At 38.8% G+C, this 24,403-nt stretch overlaps 1 protein-coding gene across 1 annotated transcript in view; it reads right to left on the minus strand.

The window, feature by feature from the left end:
* The window catches only part of FSTL4 (follistatin like 4), a 1,520,806-nt gene that overhangs the window by 927,348 nt on the left and 569,055 nt on the right, over positions 1-24,403 (minus strand). Inside the window, exon 4 of the mRNA XM_075209744.1 lies at positions 876-1,124. Coding sequence (XP_075065845.1) covers positions 876-1,124 — 249 coding nt within the window. The remainder of the gene's footprint in view (positions 1-875; positions 1,125-24,403) is intronic.

The raw sequence follows: 24,403 nt of genomic DNA on the forward strand, positions 1-24,403 counted from the left end.
CTGTTTATTTTAATGTAACCTTGCGTGTCTCTTCAATATTGCAACATCAAAAGCAAGAGTGCCTTCTATATATGAAATCTTAACTTACGCAACACATGTATACATTCTATTTTGCTATGTGTCAATTTTAAATGTTGATGATCATCATTAAAAATGATGATTATTAAAAAAACAATTGATGGAAATTAATCTAAATTAGACCAGTTAATGGCTCTACAGACTTGAATGGGCATAGCAGAGTTTTGAACCTGAATTAAACTTTTTATGACAGGGTTGGGCTCACCAAATCATATATTTCAATTTTATGTGAGACCCTACTAATTTTTTTTTTTATCATGCCAGCATAATTAAGTGCCATATTTTCTTTGTCATAAGTCCCTACACATGACAATCAGTTCTTTAAAAATGTAGTGATCAGCTTTAAGACAAAATAGTTTGTGCACTGATTTCACCATCCTCAATGTTTTTTTTTATCTTTGTACAATCATTCCATGAAATGTAGCAGAATCTTTCCCCCATAAGATACATTTATTTTTGAAATACTGTATTTATCTCTCAATTCTGCCAGTGTCCCGTTCTTCTTTACCATTATTCAAGAGACAGCTTATAATTTGCATCAAGTTCTTTGGCAGGATTGCACACCAGGACCTTTTCACCCTACTTCTTAAATTACTTTCACATTTCACGTTTCTTCAATTGACAATTATGTGTTGAAGTCAAATAGTAATGTATTAGTTCTTGACCTGCTGTTTGCATAGCATCAAAAATCGATAATCTCTTCTGTAGAAGTGCTATAAACGACTGTACCCCAACTAAGAACATATGAGTGAATTAAATGACATTTTACAGTACAAATTTATCTTTTTCCACCCTACCTTTGAAGAAACAGCCTTTGCTATGTACAATGTATATTTTCTTTCCATGTAAGCAGGAAGCTCGATGAAGTTCACAATGATTTTCATGCAACTTGCCGTCAGATCCGCATACTGGCATATATGTCGGCTTGCATTTTGCTAGACACACACACTCAGGAAGTCCAGATTCTAAACGAACGATGCATCTTCTTCCTTGGCCACAGTATTTCTGTTCACACAATGAGGGCGCTTTGTCTTGTGTATTGTGCACTAAGAAAAAAATCAGATAAAATGTTTACCTATATAAAATAAACATAATATTGAGCATGGCCAAATAGATAAGCCAAATAAAATAATCAACATTCAATAATTGGGTATGCTAAACATTGTCAATATAACATAATACAGAATTATTTTTTGCAAAGTTTGCATGAACTCTAGGGGATGTATAATGAAAATACAAATACATTTATTTAAAAAAAATGGCGACAGGTGATGATGGTATTTTTAAAAAGGGAAGATGGTATAAAGAGGGGCATTGTTTGCATTAATGTAGCATTAATTAAATATGCTTAATATTTTATTAGAAATTATACATTTTAAATCAAATGTGCAGTGCAATGTCTAAGTTTGCTAAGTGGACATTCATTGAAAGCATTTATTTGCAAAAGTGGCTTGCTGTAGTTATCCTATAACGAAAACTGTATTATGAAGATAAATATCTACCTCCAGATTTATCTAAAATATCTTTAATTATGAAAACCTCCTTAAAGTTTGCTATTTTAATTTGTGAATATTATTAGTAGCTTCATCAACATTAAAAATAAGCAAATAGGGGCAGACTTTAGAATCTATGGGGTATATTTACTAAGGTGCGGGTTTGAAAAAGTTGATTGAAAAAGTCTGATTGGTTGCCTATAGCAACTAATCATATTCTATCATTTGTAGAATGTGCTAAACAAATGATAACTAGAATATGATTGGTTGCTATTGGAAACATCTCTTCTCCTCTTTTTCAAACCCACAGTGTGACAATTATGTAGTATATCTAATGACTGATTATTTTCTGTTGAATTCATGTATGACAATGTGAATATTTTATGCAACCTTGTAATGTAATCTCAACTTGTGCTTTGCTAGATGACATGAGTTTGACCTTATGCAAATGTCATTAATCTTTTGAAACTAGCCAGGCCCTGGATAGATAAGGAGATCTTGGAGGAATTTAAAGCCCCAAAGTTGTAAACAATCTAGCCACTCAAGCAGAGCAGAGGTGAGAGATTCTCTGAGGTGCCCAAACATATATCTTAGTGGTAGATATTTTTCTTTGGAAAGCTATGTGTTATTGTGGGAATCAATTTGAAATTGAAAATGTAATTCCTAATGTGGGGGTGAAGAGCCTGTAAGAAGGGTTAAAAATATTGTGACTTAGACAATAACGTTTGCATTTTCATGAGGGTCTATCAAGACTGAGATGTCCTATTTTCCTCAATTGTGTTCCCTCACACATCAGGCCGTAACTAGTAAGTAGTAACTCTGGTTTTACTTCCTATTTTATTTTCTGAAACTTATTTGTGCAAATATATTGTATGTCTTGTTATTAATTTTTGTAACTAAGCCTTGGAACCATTTTTCAGATTAAATCAATTTAATCTAGTGTATTCTTCGTGATTCTTTGTGAACTTGCGAAGCCCAGGGAGGCTTATGCTACATATGTATATGTATATGATTTAAATGTGAAACATTAATAAGTGGTCCTGGTGAACGTAAGGACACCATAATAAATCCTTCATGGTGGCAGAAAAGGTGTATTCGTTTCTAAGTGGCTAAGGTGACGCCAGTCACGGCCAGCTGTTCAGATTGCTGTATCTGGGACAGACTGGGCGTTTGTGACACAGAGTTTAGTAAATATACCCCCATATGCTTTATAGGGATTGCTTTATTGTTATTTCTTTTTAACACAGCCCTCCCCTACCTCTTATTTTCCAATAGATTATGGTAACGAATGGCCTGCCTGAAATCGCTGCTTATATTTGTTCACAGTTCATAGAAGTGCAAGCAAAAATTAGCAAATGTTTCAATGTTATGTTAACCGAAAGTACGCACAGAAGCTTACTGTGTTAGGCTCCCACAGCACTTCAGTGTTACATGAATCTCCCCTGAAATGTCCAGTATAAACTACTGATTTATAAAAATTGGATGAAATTATATGTTAGTGATCTAAATCTAATCTAAATTTATTTGACAAAACAATCCTGCATACAAGACACTATATTACACACTTCTTACCTAACCAACAATATATAATTTTATTTTGCAAAAAGTAGATTGCAATTTTTTTTCATCTTTTCAATAAAACCAGGTATTATCAAATATCTGTTCAACAGCAAATTTAAACATGCTAAATTTAGGTTTTAGTGATTCACTATGTATTTAATCTTTGTATTTACAGCTTATTTTAGATTGTTAAATCATGCTTCAAACTAATTAAAAAAACTTTTAAAATTGAAACTTTATTTTGTTGAAATATTTGAATTCCAATGAATATGGTGTGTTATATTGTAATGCAACACACCTACTCGGTTGGACAGAAAACATTATTTGACATAATCCCAGGAGAGTGTCTGCTACCAATGCTACTATAAAGAAGCCGGCCAACGTTTGCTCCGAGACGTTAAAAATAAGGGAAAACTGCACCACAGCGAGTATTTTTATGAGACACGTGTTATTCTTTGATTGGGATCTGACAGACAACTGCATTTTGGACTGATTTGTATTTTTTATCTATCTGTTTCTATCCACAGTTACCTGGTTCGTTTTTCAATGACTGTTGTCAGATCTGATGCTGCCCAGCCTACACACTGAGGAATTGGTTATTATCAATGTTGTCATTAGTTATGGTTTTATCTTTGTTTTTTTATAGAGATGGTCACTGACCCCCGTGTTTTGGTTTTGTTTTTGTTTTTGGATCTGAATTACCTTCGTGTTTTGGTTTTGGTTTTGGTTTTGCAAAACCGCCATTGCGTGTTTTGGTTTTGGTTTTGTTTGGTTTTGTTTTGCTATTTTGTTGGAAAATCAATGTTTTTGGGCATAAAATAACCAAATTTAGTGCTCCACCTGTTTCTTGGATAAGTAATGTAATTGTAAAGCTAATAAATTATCAAAAAAACAGTTTAATTCCTGGTAGGTAGGCTTTCATTAAACCAGATTGTCTTCCTCTCCGTCTATGCATATTGGCAATGCAGCCATCGTCTTTGGGTGTATATTACACCCTACACTTATAGTTAAATATGTAAAGAAATGGACAAAGGCAGTTTGGTTTCTGTCTCTATAGCCCCCTCCCCGCCCTCCACTTGTAGTTGAATAGAAAAAAGCAGCCTGGATAGACTGAACAATATAAAAAATAAATGGACCAAGGTAGTTTGGTATCTGTCTGCATCAGATCCCCTCTCAACTAGGAGTAAAATAGAAAAAAGCAGCCTGGATAGACTGAACAATATAAAAAATAAATGGACCAAGGTAGTTTGGTGGCTGTCTATGACTCCCCCAACCTCCACTTGTAGTTGAATAGAAAAAAAGCAGCCTTCATAGACTGTAGAATTAGAATATTAAAAGAAATGGACAAAGGCAGTTTGGTATCTGTCTGCATCAGACCCCCCCATCCACTTGTATTAAAATAGAAAAGAAGCAGCCTGCATAGACTGTAGAATTAGAATATTAAAAGAAATGGACAAAGGCAGTTTGGTAACTGTCTGCATCCTAATCATCCACATCATCATTAGCGTCCTTGTCGCCTACACAAATCCCCCTCATCCACTTCTAATTCCAAAGTGGCATCCTCAATTTGTGTATCACCGGCTACACTCGGGTTATTCAGGCACACATCAGCAGAACTGCTGAAAAGGCCCTTCTTTATGGGTACATTATCAGAATGCTCCAGATTAGACATACCACTGTTGGATGGACTCTCCACAGTGATTGGCCTTAGTGTTTTCTTGCAGCTCGGCTTTCACACGTAACAGTAGTTGTGCACCATTTTTGGAATTCAAATTACTTGGTCTTGCAAATTCTATAGACAAGCCTGCTTGTCTTCCTCTTCATCAATGACTCTTAGCAATTGAGTGGTCTTTGGGTGTATATTACACCAAACCTTATGAGTGCAAATGAAGAAAAATACAGTTTAATCCCTGATAGGCCCTCCACCATCCTTTGCATGTTAATAGTAGGATTGGTTGGAGTTATGGTCAAGGTCACACATTTTTAAAAAAAATATTTCAAACCAGCCCAGATGTTAAACTGTTGTGCTCTGCCCCCTGCGTCATCCCTGCTTGTGTTTGGAAAGTGCATATTGGTGCCAGAACCTCACATGTCAGAACTGCTGCCACTGGTGCCACACTGCTGCAGGACTTACACAATCAACCGCATCCTCATCATCGGATACCCAAATCTCCCCCACATCCTCTTCTAAAGACAAATTGTCATCCTCACTTGGTGTATCACCGGCTACACTCGGGCTGTTCAGGCACACATCAGCAGAACTGCTTAAAGGACCCTTCTTTACTGTTGGATGGACTCTCCACAGGGATTGGTGTCATTTGTGATTCAGAGAAAACATTATCCTCTAATGCCTTACTGTTATCTTGCAGCTCGGCTTTAACGCGTAACAGTAGTTGTGTACCACTTGTAGGCTCTGTAACATTTTTTGATCTGCCACTAATAGACAAAGGTGAAGGCCTCATTCTCTCTTTGCCACTGCGTGTGTAGAATGGCATGTTGGCAAAAAATTTTTTATCAGCATTTAACTTTTCCTCAGTTACACTTCTTTTTCGCTTCAACACGGTAATTTTTTTTTGGTGTGTGTTTTTTTGACTGATTTCAAAAGACTGTGTAGTTTAACATCACCTTTCCCAGATGACGTACTGGGAACACTACCATCAGGACTGGTGACAGACGCTGGTTGCTCATTCTGCTCATATGTGGACTGCTTTGAATCCATTCTGAGCCCAAAGCACTTGTAGCGCTACAAATTGTTTTAAATACTGCTGACAAATATGACTTTTGACAGCCATAAAATTTAATGCAAAAGAATGGGGGACACCCCAAAAGCACTTGGAGTGCTAAATATTATATTTTAAGTCTGCTGACAAATAGGACTTTTGACAGCCAGAAATATTAATGCAAAAGAATAGGGGACACCCCATAAGCACTTGGAGTGCTAAATATTATTTTTTTAGACTGCTGAAAAATAGTACTTTTGACAGCCATAAATATTAATGCACAATTATGGGGGACACTTCAAAAGCACTTGGGAGTGCTAAAAATTATTTGGTAGATACTGCTGACAAATATGACTTTTGACTGCCAGAAATATTTATGCACAATTATGGGGGACACCCCAAAAGCACTGGGGAGTGCTAAAAATTATTTGGTAGATACTGCTGACAGATAGTAATTTTGATAGCCAGAAATATTTATGCACAATTATGGTGGACACCCCAAAAGCACTGGGGAGTGCTAAAAAGTATTTGATAGATACTGCTGACAGATAGTAATTTTGACAGCCAGAAAAATGTATGCACAATTATGGGGACACCCCAAAAGCACTGGGGAGTGCTAAAAATTATTTGGTAGATACTGCTGACAAATAGTAATTTTGACAGCCAGAAATATTTATGCACAATTATGGGGGACACCCCAAAAGCACTTTGAGTGCCAAATATTGAAAGAAAAAAAAATCTCCTCTATCCTCCTCTCTTCTCTAGCGATTTTTGTTAGCACAATTGGATTCAGAATATTGTATTCTCTGTCCCTGCTCTAATCAGCCTCTGACTACACTCTGCTCTCTCCCTCTGTCAAATGGCGATCGATTGCTGTGGAGGTGTGTATTTATAATATTCAAGTATCGCGAGAACCGAGCCCCGAGATCCGACGACGTCACGATGACGTTCGGCCTCGATTTGGATACCCGAAGTTCCGCCCATCTCTAGTTTTTTTACTTGTGCGCATTAATCTTATATGTCGTTGGGCCAATTTAATAAATCAGTTATTTTATCAATATCAAGTGCCTCCTCTGAGATATATAGCTGCCTTTCAACTTAATATATAGAGTACGGTTACTTTAGCGCTAGATCAATCCACTCTATTGCCCATTAATCAATAACTGAAATGATTGTAATGTCCTTGATATTCTATAGAATATCAGATACAGATACATATTATGAATGCATATATGCCTATATCCAAATACTATTTCCAAAGATAGTCTGCTATTGGTTAGGGTAAATACAGCAAGGCCAACATAGTTGTAGGGTTTGGAAACAGAGGCATACATTTAGTTTTCATCATTTTTTTCATCCCCATACCGTGTAATGGACCACCTCACTGAGACATTGTGGCCCAGGGTAAAATGCACTGACTAATAATGGCATTGAGGGAGTTGTTTGAAAGCCAGTTAGAATCTCAGGCATTCCTTTGGGACCCTGGCCAAGTCACTAACCTATACTGCAAAGTACACTAATAGCCAACATTCAAATTGCTAATAGGATTTAAAAAGACAGCTTCAAGTGGAATAAGTGATATATTTCACCTGAATACTAGTGTTCCTTTTATTTAATATCATTTATGCACTGATCTTTTACTTTCTGGAGAGAGATAGTTGACAATAAAATATAAGATTTTAACTTCCTATTGTACTGTACCTCAGATCAAAGGCTAGGTACACACAGGTGTTGAAAAACTAAACTTTTTAAAGTGTAGGTAAAGTGACTTATTTTAGGGGAGCTTTGTCTTAATTAATGTGTATCAACACTCTGTGCTGCAGCATAGTGTACAATGTACTTTATATACTTCTTTGACAGGTGTTCCCATAGGACTGCATAATATTTTACAGAGCATTAAGAAATGTGTATGCTGCATGCAGCCTTGAAATTGATGCAACACAATGTGTAGCAAGCACTTGTAAGAAATGGCTTTCATTAAATGCATCATGAACACCTGTACAGTACAAATGTTATATTATGACATCATGCACCTATTTTACTCTTTTCATTGGATTATTTCTAACGCACAAAATGCAGCATTTTTACAGTGGTAGTTCCAACAATCGGCATTTAGGACTACCTTTTGTTATACACAAGACAGGCATAGGAGAATCAGTCCGAAATGAAAAGCGCTGCAGTTCCATGTTGCCACGGTCTCAAGCGATAGCAGGCCTTTACGATGCGAATCCTAGGGTTCGTACAGTTTGGTGCTACTCCAACAGGGCACGGAGTCTAACAAGCAGATGGTGTTTACCAGGAACCTCCGCAAAGCAGTATGGTCTTAGCTGCGAAAAAGTGAGTGTATATGGGGCACTCCTTATAACTGGAGATTAGACATTAACTTTTATTAGTATAATTAAAAAAGAAATTGAGGACAATAAGTGGAGCAAAATATAAACAAAAAACAATAAAGACAAAAATAAAAATAAAAGATTACAGTGCATATGTGACTAAAAATACAACAAATGCTGTATAGCTTCACTGCTATCCTGTATATAAAGCTGATCTCATTGGGTCACTAGAAAGTGGTATATGTAAACTAGAGATGGGCAAGCTCGGTTCCCCGAGATCCGTACCCACCCGAACTTTGCCTATCCGAGTACTGAGCTGAGCCGAGCAGGCTCGGTACTCTCCTGCCCGTTCGGAATAGAAATCGAGGCAAAACGGCATTGTGACGTCGTCAGATCTCGGGGCTCGGTTTTTGCGATATTTGAAATGCATAAATACCTGCCTCCACAGCAATCCATCGCTATTTGACAGAGGGAAAGAGCAGGGTTAGGTCACAGGCTGTATTAGAGCAGGGACAGAGCAATAATTGTACACTTTATTCTTTCTATTATTATTTCCATACTAATCTATTCAATTCTATTATTATTACCAATTCTATTAGCAATTGTTAGAGCAGGAAGAGAGGAGGATAGAGGAGTCTTTTTTTTCAATAACTTGCCCTATAAGTGCTTTGGGGTGTCCCATATTCCCCAGTGTGAAACATTAATTTTTCTGGCTGTCAAAAGTGATATTTATCAGCAGTATCTATACAATATTTTCCACTACAAGTGCTTTGGGGTGTCCCATATTCCCCAGTGTGAAACAATAATTTTTCTTACTGTCAAAAGTAATATTTATTATCAGTATCTATACAATATTTTGCACTACAAGTGCTTTGGGGTGTCCCATATTCCCCAGTGTGAAACACTAATTTTTCTGGCTGTCAAAAGTGATATTTATCAGCAGTATCTATACAATATTTTGCACTACAAGTGCTTTGGGGTGTCCCGTTTTCCCCAGTGTGAAAAATAAATTTTTCTGGCTCTCAAAAATGATATTTATCAGCAGTATCTATATAATATTTTGTACTACAAGTGCTTTGGGGTGTTCCATATTCCCCAGTGTGAAACAATAATTTTTCTGGCTGTCAAAAGTGATATTTTTAGCAGTATCTATACAATATTTTGCACTACAAGTGCTTTGGGGTGCCCCATATTGCCCAGTGTGAAACACTAATTTTTCTGGCTGTCAAAAGTGATATTTTTTAGCAGTATTTATACAATATTTTGCACTACAAGTGCTTTGGGGTGTCCCATATTCCCCAGTGTGAAACACTAATTTTTCTGGCTGTCAAAAGTGATATTTATCAGCAATATCTATACAATATTTTGCACTTCAAGTGCTTTGGGGTTTCCCATATTCCCCAGTGTGAAACACTAATTTTTCTGGCTGTCAAAAGTTATATGTTTTAGCAGTATCTATACAATATGTTGCACTACAAGTGCTTTGGGGTGTCCCATATTCCCCAGTGCGAAACATTAATTTTTTTGGCTGTCAAAAGTGATATTTATCAGCAGCATCTATACAATATTTTGCACTACAAGTGCTTTGGGGTGTCCCATATTCCCCAGTGTGAAACACAAATTTTTCTGTCTGTCAAAAGTGATACTTATCAGCAGTATCTATACATTATTTTGTACTACAAGTGCTTTGGGCTCATTAAAATGGATTCAAAGCAGTCCGCATATGAGCAGAATCAGCAAACAGGTTCCGGCACCAGTCCTGATGGTAGTGTTCCCAGTATGTCATTTGGTAAAGCCTATGTAAAAGTACATAGTCTTTTTAAATCAGGAACCACACACCAAATAAAAATTTACTGTGTTGAAGTGAAAAAGAAGTGTAACTGAGGAAAATCTAACTGCCAATAAAAAAAATTGCCAACATGCCATTCTACACACGCAGTGGCAAAGAAAGAATGAGGCCTTCGCCTTTCTCTATTAGTGGCAAATAAAAAAATGTTATTGTGCCTTCTTCTTGTGAGGTCACTCGTGACCAAGAAAGACCAAGTAATTTGGAGTCTAAAAGTGGTGCACAACAACTGTTACGCTTCAAAGCCAAGCTGCAAGAAAACAGTAAGGCAGTAGAGGATAATGTATGCTCAGAATCAGAAATGACACCAATCTCTGTGGAGAGTCCATCCACCAGTGGTATGTCTAATCGTAAGCATTCTGATAATGTACCCATAAAGAAGGGCCCTTTCATCAGTTCTGCTGATGTGTGCCTGAACAGATCGAGTGTAGCCGGTGTTACACCAAGTGAGGATGAAACTTTGGAATTAGAATAGGATGAGGGGGAGATTTGGGTAGTCGACGAGGGCGATGATGAGGATGCGGTTGATTGTGTAAGTCCTGCACCAGGGGCAGCAGTGTGGCACCAGTGGCAGCAGTTCTGGCACGTGAGGTTCTGGCACCAATTTGCACTTTCCAAACACAAGCAGGGATGACGCAGGTGGCAGTCCACAACAGTTTGACATCTGGGCTGGTTTGAAGGATTTGACAACAAAATGTTTGACCTTGCCCATAACTCCAACCATTCCTTTTGTTAACATGCAAAGGATGGTGGAGGGCCTAGCAGGGATTGAACTGTATTTTTCCTAATTTGCACTCATAATGTTTGGGTGTAATATACACCCAAAGATGAGTGCTCAATTGCTAAGAGTCATTGATGAAGAGGAAGACAAGCAGACTTGTCTGTAGAATTTGCAAGCAAATTGCAAGCAAATTCTACTGTGTTATATAGGTAACACCCAAAGAGAAGAGCTCCATTGCTCCATTGCTAATTGTAATTGCTGAAATAGAAATAATAGGGCTGACAGTCTTGGCCTAAATCTGCAGTTACATTTTATCGTACCATAGCTCACTCAGAAACAGGAGAGGTGGCTGGGTTCAGTGCTAATCTTCCTCAAACAATACTAATTCATCCCACCATCATAGAAGTCTATGTACTATGATGTAGTTGCCGATAATGGCCTTCCAAATGGAATTAGTAGTTCATTTTAGGGCAGAGCTGTCACGATTTTTTGGCAATTCATTTACAGCATTTACAATATCAAAATGTTGTGCGGACTCATCTGCATCACCACTGGGTGTCTTGCGAAAGCAATTTTTTTTACAACAAGCAGTTGTCAGAGAAACTGAAGGAGAAGGCATCCAAACAAGATGTTGATAGCTCTTGGATCCTTGCGAAGCAAATTAAGTATTTAATCTGCAATTAAAATATAGTTAGCACATTTACTTTGTTTTATTTCACACGTTAAATTTCTGTAGCTCCTTGTCAAAATGTATTATTAAGGCAATCACTTGACTCAAGCTAACCGTGTCTGCACTCTCTTCACAGGTAACTACTTCGCTGGACTAAAGTTATAAGTAAGTAAGTATTTGCCCTCAGATGCTAGTCTTCTTGCAGCTGCTGCATTCTCCTACATGCTGTTGCAGAAATTGACCCTAAATTTTTCGGGACACAAACAGCATCTCCTGCATGTCATTTTTTAAAAGTTCTGTAACACCAAGTTGATTGTTTGTGCAAAACAGGAAATGTCACGGAATTCAACCCCACTGTAATGCTTGAACAATATTGGGGTCGTAATCAGAAATGACATATCCTCAGGAGAGTACAAGCAGGATTAGCCATGTTTCAATGACATCCCTTAGTTTTTGGAACAGATTGTCAGCTGTTTGCCTCTTAGTGAAGCTGCTGATACACAGAGTAGCCTACTTCTGAAAAATGTTATGTACTTGGGTACATGCTGCTGCTGTCCCTGCTGGTGAAGGCGAATGACCAACCCAGTGGGTTGTCACAGTCATATAGTCTTTACTTTGCCCAGTTCCGCTTGCCCACATATCTGTGGTTAAGTGTACAGTGGGTAGAATGCCATTTTGTAGCCCAATTTTTAGGAACTTTCAGGTACAGGTGGGTAATAGCTTTTCACTAAATGCTATAGTGATGACATTTGCTAACAGGGACAGAACACCTCAATTAAATTTCTTAAACCAACTGTATTAAGAGTGGACATTGGACGCAGATCTAATAGTAGCATAGTAGCCAGGGCGCCTGTGATACGCTTTGCGGCTGGGTGACATCAGGGCCGGTGCAAGGTTGCTCGGCGCCCTAGGCAAAACTTAAGTTTGTTGTCCCCGCCCCCCCCCCCCCCCCCCCCCAAATATTTTTTTTTTAACACACTTGAAATTTCTAAAATAAAAATAATAACTTTTACCTCCTCTTGGCTGGCTAGGATGCAGTCCATATGTCTGATGCAGCACTGATGTCTGATGCAGTATGCTGTCCAGGCTTCACTCCTGCCCAGGAGGATATCTAGAGGGAAGGCTCTAGATGTTAGATTTCAGAACAAAACAAACCAAAAAAAGAAAACTTTACATCACTCACCTGTTACAGACTGACATGTACCCCGCTGCCCACCAACTTCTCTCACACATGTCCATCTGCCCACTAGCTATTCTCACATATGTCACATATGCCCTAGCTGCAATTTGTCACGGCACTATTTTAGCACATAGACTCCATAGTCTCTAACTTAAGGACATTTATAAGTGTAATCCCCGGTCTCCCCATTTTCTTCAGCCTCCTCCCCCTCCCCAATTTTCTGTACCATACATCCCCCCCCACATTTTCTGTAGCATCCATTCTCCCCCCCACATTTTCTGTAGCATCCATCCTCCCCACCACATTTTTTGTAGCATCCATTCTCCCCACCACATTTTCTGTAGCATCCATTCTCCCCCACACATATTTTCTGTAGCATGCATTCCCCCAACACACACATTTTCTATAGCATCCATTCTCCCCCACACACATTTTCTGTAGCATACATTCTCACCCACACACATCCATCCCCCCAACACATTTTCTGTAGCATGCATTCTCCCCCCCACACACATTTTATGTAGTATCCATTCTCCCCCCACCACACACATTTTAAGTAGTATCCATTCTCCCCCCACCACACACATTTTATGTAGCATCCATTCTCCCTTTTCCCTCTTTTACTGAAGCATCCACTCCCCCCCTCCCCTCGGTTCTCTGCAGCATACTTCTCTCACCCTCCCCTCCGTTTCTCTGTTGCATACTTTCACTACTCCTCCCCTTTTTCTGTACTCACCTTCACTTTTCTTCCATTCTCTTCTCCCCCTCTTGTTTCTTGCTTCTTTCCTCTCTCTTTACTTCTGCCAGACTCCTGTCGGCTCTCTACACTGGCAGCGTTGTGACATCACGACGCTGCCAGGCGCCGGGCACATTTGAAAATGCGGTGCTGCTACAGTGCAGCACTGCCTAGGTCTGCAGAACCACTATATTGGCACCGGCCCTGGGTGACAGGTTTCATACTTGCTTCCTCTTGCAAAGGATTGTTTAACTGTAAATTATTTGTTCTGGGGATATTTATGTTGAAGGTGTTGGGGGAGTAGAATGCAGGTGCTGGGATGTAGATGAGAGAAGGGAGGCAGATGATGCTGGACTGCTTGTTGTTATTTTTTTTAACCTAAGTTTCTGATTTTCCCAACAGCTTTCCAAGAACTGGCTGAAAAATGACATAACATGGAGGAGGATCCCAGGGGGTAAATGTATCAAGCTGAGAGTTTTCCGGCGGGTTTGAAAAACCAATCAGATTCTAACTTTCATTTATTTAGTACATTCTACAAAATGATAGCTAGAATCTGATTGGTTGCTATAGGCAACATCTCCACTTTTCAAACCCGCCGGAAAACTCTCAGCTTGATACATTTACCCCCAGATGGTTAAGGTCCCTACCTCTACTGAGTGTGGCTTTAAAAACACTACAAATGACTAGACAACTGTTGTCAGGATTTGTGTAAAAATAATTCCACTTAAGAGGTGGATTTTTGGTCTTATGCCCAGGCATGACATTGGCCTTTTTTAATCACTGGAAAGAACTGCAGCAATTTTTCTTTGAAAGTGTATGAAAATCATATTGTGACCTAGGAGGTGGTCAAAATTGAATGGAAATGACTGGAAATTAGTGTTAATGAGGTTAATAATAATTTAGGTACTAAATAATACCTAAATCGTGTTATTTTAGCCCATAAAATTTAATTTTTTAACAAATTGAAAAACAAAACCAAACAAAACCAAAACTAAAACCAAAACACGCAAGTGCGGTTTGGCAAAACCAAAACCAAAACCAAAACACGACGTTAATCCAGATCCAAAACCAAAACCAAAACACGGTATTCAGTGAGCCTCTCTAATGTAAACCACCAAAATTAAACAGCACTGATAATATAGCCCATAAGTAGAGGGAACCAATGGTGGTTTACATATACCACTTTCTAGTGACCCAATGAGATCAGCTTTATATACAGGATAGCTGTGAAGCTATACAGCATTTGTTGTATTTTTAATCACATATGCACTGTATTCTTTTATTTTTATTTTTATCTTTATTGTTTTTTGTTTATATTTCGCTCCACTTATTGTCCTCAATTTCTTTTTTAATTATTACTAATAAATGTTAATTTTTAATCTCCAGTTATAAGGAGTGCCCCATATACACTCACTTTTTCTCTACTGATATACAGGTGCTTGGTTGGAGCGTAAGCTTTGTAGACAAGTAGAATAGCATGTGCTTGGTTGGAGCGTAAGCTTTGTAGACAAGTAGAATAGCAGGTACTTGGTTGGAGTGTAAGCTCGGTAGACAAGTAGAATAGCAGGTACTTGGTTGGAGTGTAAGCTCGGTAGACAAGTAGAATAGCAGGTACTTGGTTGGAGCGTAAGCTTTGTAGACAAGTAGAATAGCAGGTACTTGGTTGGAGTGTAAGCTCGGTAGACAAGTAGAATAGGAGCTACTTGGTTGGAGCATAAGCTCTGTAGACAAGTAGAATAGCAGGGTACTTGGTTGGAGCATCAGCTCTGTAGACAAGTAGAATAGCAGGCACTTGGTTGGAGCGTCAGGTCTGGAGACAAGATAGACTGGATAGAAAGCACGACTAGGCACCAAAAGGCAACTGAGGAACAGGCACTGAGTGAATGGAGAAGGTGCCTTTTGTATTTGGAGCCAAAATTGCCTGGCCAATGAGAAGGCAGCCAGAGGTTTTAAGAATCACGGGTCTGCACATGCGCAGACCCGAATCCAAGATGGCGGCGCCGGACGCGAAGCGGAGCGCCGGAGAGAGGTAAGTTTGCCAGGGGTCAGGTGAGCTGCCCAATACACCGGCAAGTGGCACATGTATTTTATGTTTAATAAATTAGCTTAACTGTCCTATTAACATGTTTTTACATAAGGTACTTAATCTTTACTGCTTAATATATATTTAAATAATTGATAGATTTGTTGACGGTGAATCATTTTATGGGTTACTAGCTGCAGACTAAGTACATTAATTCTTAGTACTGATATTCTTAATTTAGATTACTATTATTTATCCACAGCACAGCTGCAGATGTCCTAAGGTGAGCTCAGGGAGGACAGAAACCTCCCTGTGGAGCAGAAGGGCAAAGTTCTGTATGAGGTGTGCTTCAGCTTACTTATAACTTGCGTCAGCTGAGTTCTGGATGTGTAAACAATTTTGGGAATGTCGCTGTAGTATGATAAGCCATGTCCATTTGTCTCATCATTTCCCCAGGCTGCAGTCAGACGGTAGGAGAATAACTGTGCTCCATTCACGCGTTCATCAATCTCCAAGGACAGTGGCAGATGGGAAGTTTGACTGGGGCATTACACCTGTCAAACCGTAACGCAGGTGTCCTAAGGTGAGCTCACGGAGGAGAGAAACCTCTCGTGCAGCAGAAGGTGCTCCATGGGAGGATTATGTCCTCCCTGAGTTCACCTTTGTATCAGCAGGGCAGCAAGGTGGCTCGGTGGTTATCACTTCTGCCTCACAGCGCTGGGGTCATGAGTTCAATTCCCGACCATGGCCTTATCTGTGTGGAGTTTGTATGTTCTCCCCGTGTTTGCGTGGGTTTCCTCCGGGTGCTCCGGTTTCCTCCCACACTCCAAAAACATACTGGTAGGTTAATTGGCTGCTAACAAAAATTGACCCTAGTCTCTCTGTCTGTGTGTATGTATGTATGTGTGTGTGTGTTAGGGAATTTAGACTGTAAGCTCCAAAGGGGCAGGGACTGATGTGAGTGAGTTCTCTGTACAGCGCTGCGGAATCAGTGGCGCTATATAAATAAATGGTGATGATGATGATGATGTGTTCACAAACTGCAATTATGAGAGGTTTCAGTGCCCCCGCAGGTTTACCTTTGCATTACTCTGATAGTTATTCAATTCACAATCTTGTAAATAGGGGAGTTGTTTTATGACAGTCATGGGCACCACAAAGCATATTTATTTAAGGCATAAAGTGCTAACTTATATAGAATAGAAAACTGAAAATATCAAGTAGTATATGACAAACAAAAGGTTGACTTTTAAAATTGGAGACAGTAACAGGATATGTTCATAATGCAATTCTACAGTTAATAACTTCAATAAGTCTTATACATCACATAAAAGAAGCAGAGATGTTGAGGATTGCATCTAGAAAAAAATATTGCCAGGGGTATATCGTTAAAAACAAGGCTTTCCCTGGAACTCCGGTTCACTTGGCAAATATGTCAATGGTTCAACATGATTGTAAGTTATGCAATACAGAACTTGCTACTGACATTTGTCGAATACTAAACATTGAGATCAGAGAGATGTTTTGTTAAATTCAAGGGGTCAAATCTTTTGATTTAAATAGATTGTTAGAAACATAAGGTATGTCATATCCTGTCTTAGCATCTTACTTGTAGACAGAAAGAAGGTGTTATTGTCTCTTCCAAAACCAGTAGGAAGAAGAAAAGAAACCTCTAGAAAAATGGAGTGCTAGTATAGACCTTCATGACAGCTAATATAACAAACTATGTTAGTTTGTTGTGTTAAATTGACTATAATTGTATTTTGTAATGGTATTGCCAAGAAAAAGAAGCTTTGGCTAAATATTTTATTTTATTATGATGAGTTTTTGATCTAGACATGTTTTCTGACAGGTGATGATGGATGAATAAAACATGTCTGGCTTTATTCTGTCTATTGTGAAACAATGAGATCCTAGAATGTATATTGTAAGTTTGGTGATATACTTATTTGTGATATTAACTATTTGATTATTAGAGCAGAGTATGAATTCCCCATCTAGCGAAACAGAACTATGTTCACAGATCAAGCCTAGAATTTTGACTTTTTCACACCGTAATATTTACCCAGAAGTGATTAAGGAACTGCGAGGGGCAAAGCTTTGAAAATATTTAATGATCACTATAAGCAAACATATTGGGCCTGAGTTGTTAAGGAGAGCAAAGCAAAAAAAAGGAATAACTTTGCACCTTGGCAAAACCATGTTGCATTGGAGGGGGGTGAATTAAAAATGTGGGAACAGATTTATAGTTTGGGTAGGGCATGTCCTAGATGAACCTTCACTTTCACTGTAACATAAAGCCATCAAGTATGAAGTATGAAAAAATACCCAGTATATAAATTATGTGCAAACTTATAAACTAATTTGCAACCCTTGCATTGTAACATGGTTTATCCAGAAGTAAATTTACTCCTTTTTTGTCTTGCTCTCCTTAATGACTTAGACCCATAGGACCTGAGTCATTAAGGAAAGTAAGGCAAAAAAGGAGTAAATGTTCTCCGGGACAAACCATGTTATAATGCAAGGGGTGCAAATTAGTTTATTGTTTTGCAGATAAGTTAAATATTGGCTTTTTTTTACATCTAACATACAAATACTTGCTAGCTTTATTTTTACACTGAAATTTAAAGTTAATCTAGGACATGCCCTATCCTAACTATAAATCTGTCCCTATATTTTAAATTTACCTCCCTCTCCAATGCACAATGCAACATGGTTTTGTCCAAAGTTACTCCTTTTTTATGCTTTGCTCTCCTTAATGACATAGTGTTTCTCAGATGAAACCACATGTGCCAAACAAAAAAGATGAATAAACAGTTTCATTAGTTTCTAACATGCAAAACACAGGGATCAGAAACTACTGGAACGAAAAAGTAAAAAGCAATGCATCGCCTCAAAAGAAGTTGTATCGCTATATTTAGCAATAAATCACATCAACATAACTAAGTGATTTTGGCTCTAATTCATCCTATCAATTTCAAATGTAATCATATGCTTTTTTTCGTCTCAAAAAGCTGTCACTACAATATGCTGTACAGTAGATCATGGCTACCCAAATTGTGGGTTATTGAGCATGATAAAGCCTTCTATGATTGGCTTTATTGACCCCATACTACATTATTTGTAGTACATTCTTTAAAAATAATACAAAACTATACACCTATGAAAGACCCACACAGGCCTACCAATGAAATAAATGCATCTGGTCTAATGTATTCCATTCTGCAGCAAAAAAGTGTCTTGTTTATGCTATCAAAATAAAAAAGGAATTTAAAATGCTTTTTCAGCTAATCATTTTTACGCACTGCACCTTAAGTAAATTAAGGTCTTCTACATACATAATTTAGATATTTGTATTTCAAAGGTTGGCCTCAAAATGAGGCAGATAACAGAGTATTTAAGCTTTCAAAAGCATGGTATCAACAGACGTGAGCAAAAAAGAGGATGTAGCCAAGACAGGTGCAAGGCAAAGTAATCTCAGAGACAGAGATGAGGGATGAATCTGGCAAGAGGAATATCTGGAACAGGATGATGACGATTATTCCGCAGCAGGAAAGGAGCAAGTCTAAAATGGTTGAACTGAGGGAAGCAGAGAGTGAAATCAAATCTCAGAACAGCATAGTTTCTGGCATTAGGACTGAAACAGTGCACATGGCTCATTGGTCTGCACTGCCTCTAACCCCATTTTTAAAGTTGTACGTCTATTTGTTTTGGCTTGGTGAAATATAAAAAAAAGATCAAGGAAAGAAGACAGTGCTTTATTTTCTGCCTAGATTGCAGGTGTTCTAGTGACTTTGAGCTAGGACTTAGGATAAAGATGCCATGTGTTCAAGACTCTTACAACTCATGTGTGTCTCTTCAAATTAGGACATAAGTAACGTGATGTAAATGGCAGGACCAAAATCAAGTCAGGTCAATATTTATTATAATTATAAAGAAAGTCATTCATTTCAATTTTGACACAAAAAACTATGTTTAAAAATAAATGTTGCCTAACTTTTCATAAAATTAGTTTTTCACAGTCAGAAGATTTTAATTTATTGGTGTGTATCGGCTCTTCTACTACTTTTATTAAATGCATTGGAAGTATTTTATAGCTTCTCTCCTTTTCAGCATAGACAACATCACCACGTAGTTTATCTGTATTGTTTATTAACACTAAACTGGTCCCTGGATCAATTGTATCCAGCTCAAAAGCAAGCACACCAGAGCTGTGTCATACCCCAGAGTAACAAATAGTACACAACTGAAAAGTCAGAAAACTAAAGCAAAGTTAATAGTAAAAGATGCAGGAAGGCATTTATAAGCCAATAAGATAAAGCAATCTCAAGGTGAATACACCCAGTTATACCTCTATAAGGATTAACTCAATGAATTATATAGTTTGCAGCTAATTTTTATGTATTTTAACTAAAGATGGGCAGGCTCGGTTCTCCGAGATCTGAACCTGACCGAACTTCACCTATCTGAGTACCGATCCGATCCAAGCAGGTTCGGTACTCTCGCGCCAATTAGGATTCAAAATCTAGGCAAAACGTCATTGTGACGTCGTCAGATCTCGGAGCTCGGTTCTCTCGATATTTGAAATCCATAAATACCCGCCTCCACAGCAGTCCATCACCATTTGACAGAGGGAGAGAGCAGGGTTAGGTCGCAGGCAACATTAGAGCAGGGAACATTAGAGCAGAGACAGAGCAATTATTCTTTCAATTCTTATTGCAATTCTTCTAGCAATTCTTCTAGCAATTGTTATAGCAGTAAGAGAGGATGATAGAGGCATTTTTGCAAACATTACCAACTGTTTGGGGTGTCATATTCCCTCCTACAGAAACTATTTTCTGGCTGTAGAAAGTACTATCTAGCAGCACTATCTATTTAATATTTTGCACTACAAGTGTTTTGGGGTGTCCCATATTCCCCAGTGTGAAACCACAATTTTTCTGGTGTTAAAAGTCTTATCTAGCAGCACTATCTATTTAATATTTTGCACTACAAGTGTTTTGGGGTGTCCCATATTCCCCAGTGTGAAACCACAATTTTTCTAGTGTTGAAAGTCTTATTTAGCAGCACTACCTATTTAATATTTTGCACCGTAGTGCCTTGGGGTGTTCCGTATTCCCCAGTGTGAAACTACAATTTTCTGGTGTTGAAAGTCTTATCTAGCAGCACTATCTATTTAATATTTTGCACTACAAGTGATTTGGGGTGTCCCATATTCCCCAGTTTGAACAAACAATTTTTCTGGTGTCAAAAGTCTTATCTAGCAGCACTATCTATTTAATACTTTGCACTACAAGTGCTTTGGGGTGTCCCATATTCCCCAGTGTGTAACAACAATTTTTCTGGTGTTAAAAGTCTTATCTAGCAGCACTATCTATTTAATATTTTGACTATAAGTGCTTTGGGCTCAATAAAATGTATTCAAAGCAGTCCACATATGAGCAGGATCAGGAAGCAGGTGCTGGCACCAGTCCCGATGGTAGTGTTCCCAGTACGTCATCTAATAAAGCCTATGTAAAAGTACAAAACTTTTACCGTGTTGAAGCGAAAAAGAAGTGTAACTGAGGAAAATTTAAGTGACGATAACAATTTTTTTGAAAAACATGCCATTCTACACACGCAGTGGCAATGAAAGAATGATGCCTTCACCTTTCCCTATTAGTGCCAGATCAAAAAATGTTACTGAGCTATCTTTTTGTACGGTCACTCGGGACCAAGCAAGACCAAGTAATTTGCAGTCCAAAAGTGGTGCACAACTACTGTTACGCGTGAAAGCCGAGCTGCAAGAAAACAGTAAGGCAGTAGAGGAAAATGTATGCTCAGAATCAGAAATGACACCAATCCCTGTATAGAGTCCATCCATGTATAATCATGAGCATTCTGTTAGTGTACACATAAAGAAGGGCCTTTTCAGCAATTCTGCTGATGTATGCCTGAACAGCCCGAATGTAGCCGGTGATACACCAATTGAGGATGCCACTTTGGAATTAGAAGAGGATGAGAGGGAGATTTGTATAGGCAACAAGGGCGATAATGAGGATGTTGATGAGGTTGTTTGTGTAAGTCTTACACCAGTGGCAGCAGTTCTGGCACGTGACAAGAAAAAGGCCATTGTCATGCCTGGGCATAAAACAAAAAAATCCACTTCTTATGTGTGGAATTATTTCTACCCAAATCCAGACAACAATTGTATAGCCATTTGTAGCGTATGTCAAGCCACAGTCAGTCAAAGGAGGGACCTTAACCATCTTGGAACCTCATCCATGTTACTCCAGTTGACGGGAGTTCATGGCAAAGTGTTGGGAAAAGCTGAAAGTTCTTCTAAAAAAATTACAAGCACTCCATCATCAGCTAGTACCTTTCGGTCACAGACATCCCGACAGCTACAAAATACACCCTCATCACCATCCTCGTCAATATCCTCAGTAGCGCTCAGAGTTAGCCCTGCATCCCACTTAGTAACATTACAACAATTAACTGTGAAACAATCAATTGCCAGGGGAAGCAAATATGACAGCAGTCACCCAGTCGCCAAGCGAATCACAGACGCCATGGCTACCATGTTAGTGTTAGATCAGCGTCCAATATCCACATTAAACGGAGCTGGATTTTCACAGTTAAATGAGGTTTTGTGTCCGCATTATAAAATTCCATTGCGACACCAATTTTCCCGTCAAGCTATTCCACAACTATAGAAAAAGTGTGTTAAAATGTAGAAATTCCTCTGAAAATTGCCATTCTGCCCACTGTCCACTTAACCACAGATATGTGGAGAAGTGGAAGTGGGCAAACCAAAGACTATATGACTGTGACAGGCCACTGGGTTGGTCATTCACCTTCACCAGCAGGAACAGCAGCAGCATGTACACCACTATGTAACATTTGTCACAGGCAGGCCACTCTTTGTATCACTGGCTTCACTAACAGGCATACAGCTGACAATTTGTTACGAAAACTAAGAGATGTGATTGATACATGGCTTATACCACTTGGACTCTCCCCAGGATATGTCATTTCTGATAACGCCAACAATATAGTGCGAGCATTACAGCTGGGTGAATTCCATCACATTCCCTGTTTTGCTCATACAATCAACTTGGTGGTGCAGAGCTTCCTAAGAAATAATCGTGAGGTGCAGGAGATGCTTTCGGTGGCCCGTAAAATTTCAGGCCATTTCAGGCATTCTGCCACAGCATGTAGGAGATTGCAGCAGCTCCAAGAACAGTTTAACCTGCCACCAACTTAAGCAAGAGGTGTTAACTAGGTGGAATTCCACCCTATACATGTTTCAGAGGATGGAGGAACAGCGCAAAGCCATCCAAGCATATTGCACAAGCCATGACATTGGGAAAGGAGGGGGGATGTATTTCACTCTTGCACAGTGGGGAATCTTTTCAGTCCTGTGCAAGGTGCTGAAACCATTTGAAGTTGTGACATGTGAAGTGAGTGCAGACTGCTAGCTTGAGCCAAGTCATTCCTTTAATTAGACTATTGGAAAAGCAGATTGAGAAACTGAAGGAGGAGATGAAAGAAAGCAATTCGGCAAAAGTCTGTTGGCCTTGTAGATCAAGTACTTAATTATCTTCGCAATGATCCAAGAGTTATTATAATCTTGAACTCGGATCACTATGTTTTGGCCACTGTGCTTGATCCAAGGTTTAAGACCTACATTGAGTCTTTGCTTCAAAATGAGCGAGATGTGAACTTTTGCAAGGAGCTATTGCTCAGCAAGTTGTCCACTGAACTTGGCCTTGGCTTGACGACGTTTTCGCCTTCAGTTTCTCAAGCAGATGCTGCTCGTAAAAAATTAAATTTTCAAATGCTAAGCAGGGAGATGCAGGGGGCAGACCAGAACAGTTTAACATCTGGGCTGGTTGGAAAGATTTTTCAAAAAAATTTGTGACCTTGCCCATAATTCCATCTAATCCGAGTATTAACATGCAAAGAATGGTGGAGGATTATTTTCAAGAGGTAATTGATATGGAAATATCAGACAGTCCCTTTCCTTACTGTGAAGAAAAGCAGGCCATTTGGAAGGCCCAGGTACAAACTTGCTTTGCAATACCTAAGCTGCCCACCCTCCAGTGTGTACTCTGAACGAGTATTCAGGACAGCCGGGAACCTAGTCAGTGATCGCTGTAGGAGGTTACTTCCAAAAAAATGTGGAGAAAATGATGTTCATAAAAATGAACTACATATTCCACGTGAAAGGCCTTCACCATCAAAGACATCCAAGCACTGACAGTTCTCTAATGGCAGATTCTTGCGGAGATGAATTGATAGTCTGTGATGATGATGTACACACTGATAAGGGTGAGGATGATGCTGAAGATGATGACTATAACATCTTTTTAAAAACTTTCTATATAAGTGTAGGGTGTAATCTACCCTCAAACAGGAAAGGGACTTGGGGCATTTCTATATCATGTACAGTCTTGAAAATCTGCTGTTTTGTCAATTTTACGATAAGGGTAGGGTGTCATACACAGACAGACACCAAACTGCCTTTGTCCATTTCTATTTATATTCTACACTCTATAACGGCTGAATTTTTTCTATTTTACTACTAGTGGAGAGTGGGGTCTAATACAGATTGCCACCAAACTGCCTTTGTCCATTTCTATTTATATTCTACACTCTATACGGCTGAATTGTTTTCTATTTTACTACTAGTGGAGAGGGGGTCTCATGCAGACATAAACCAAACTGCCTTTGTCCATTTCTTTTTATATTGTTCAGTCTATGCAGGCTGCTTTTTTTCTATTTAACTACAAGTGGAGGGGGGTCATAGAAAGCCACCAAACTACCTTTGTCCATTTTGTGTTATATTTTTCAGTTTATGCAGGCTGCTTTTTTCTATTTAACAACAAGTGGAGAGGGGGGAGTCATAGACAGTCACCAAACTACCTTTGTCCATTTCATTTTGCTTTGCTCAGTCTATGCAGGCTACTTTTTTTCTATTTAACTACAAGTGGAGGGAGGGGGGTCATAGACAGCCACCAAACTACCTTTGTCCATTTCATTTTATAATGTACAGTCTATG

This window comes from Mixophyes fleayi, chromosome 4 (assembly GCF_038048845.1).
Source record: "Mixophyes fleayi isolate aMixFle1 chromosome 4, aMixFle1.hap1, whole genome shotgun sequence".
NCBI lineage: Eukaryota > Metazoa > Chordata > Amphibia > Anura > Limnodynastidae > Mixophyes > Mixophyes fleayi.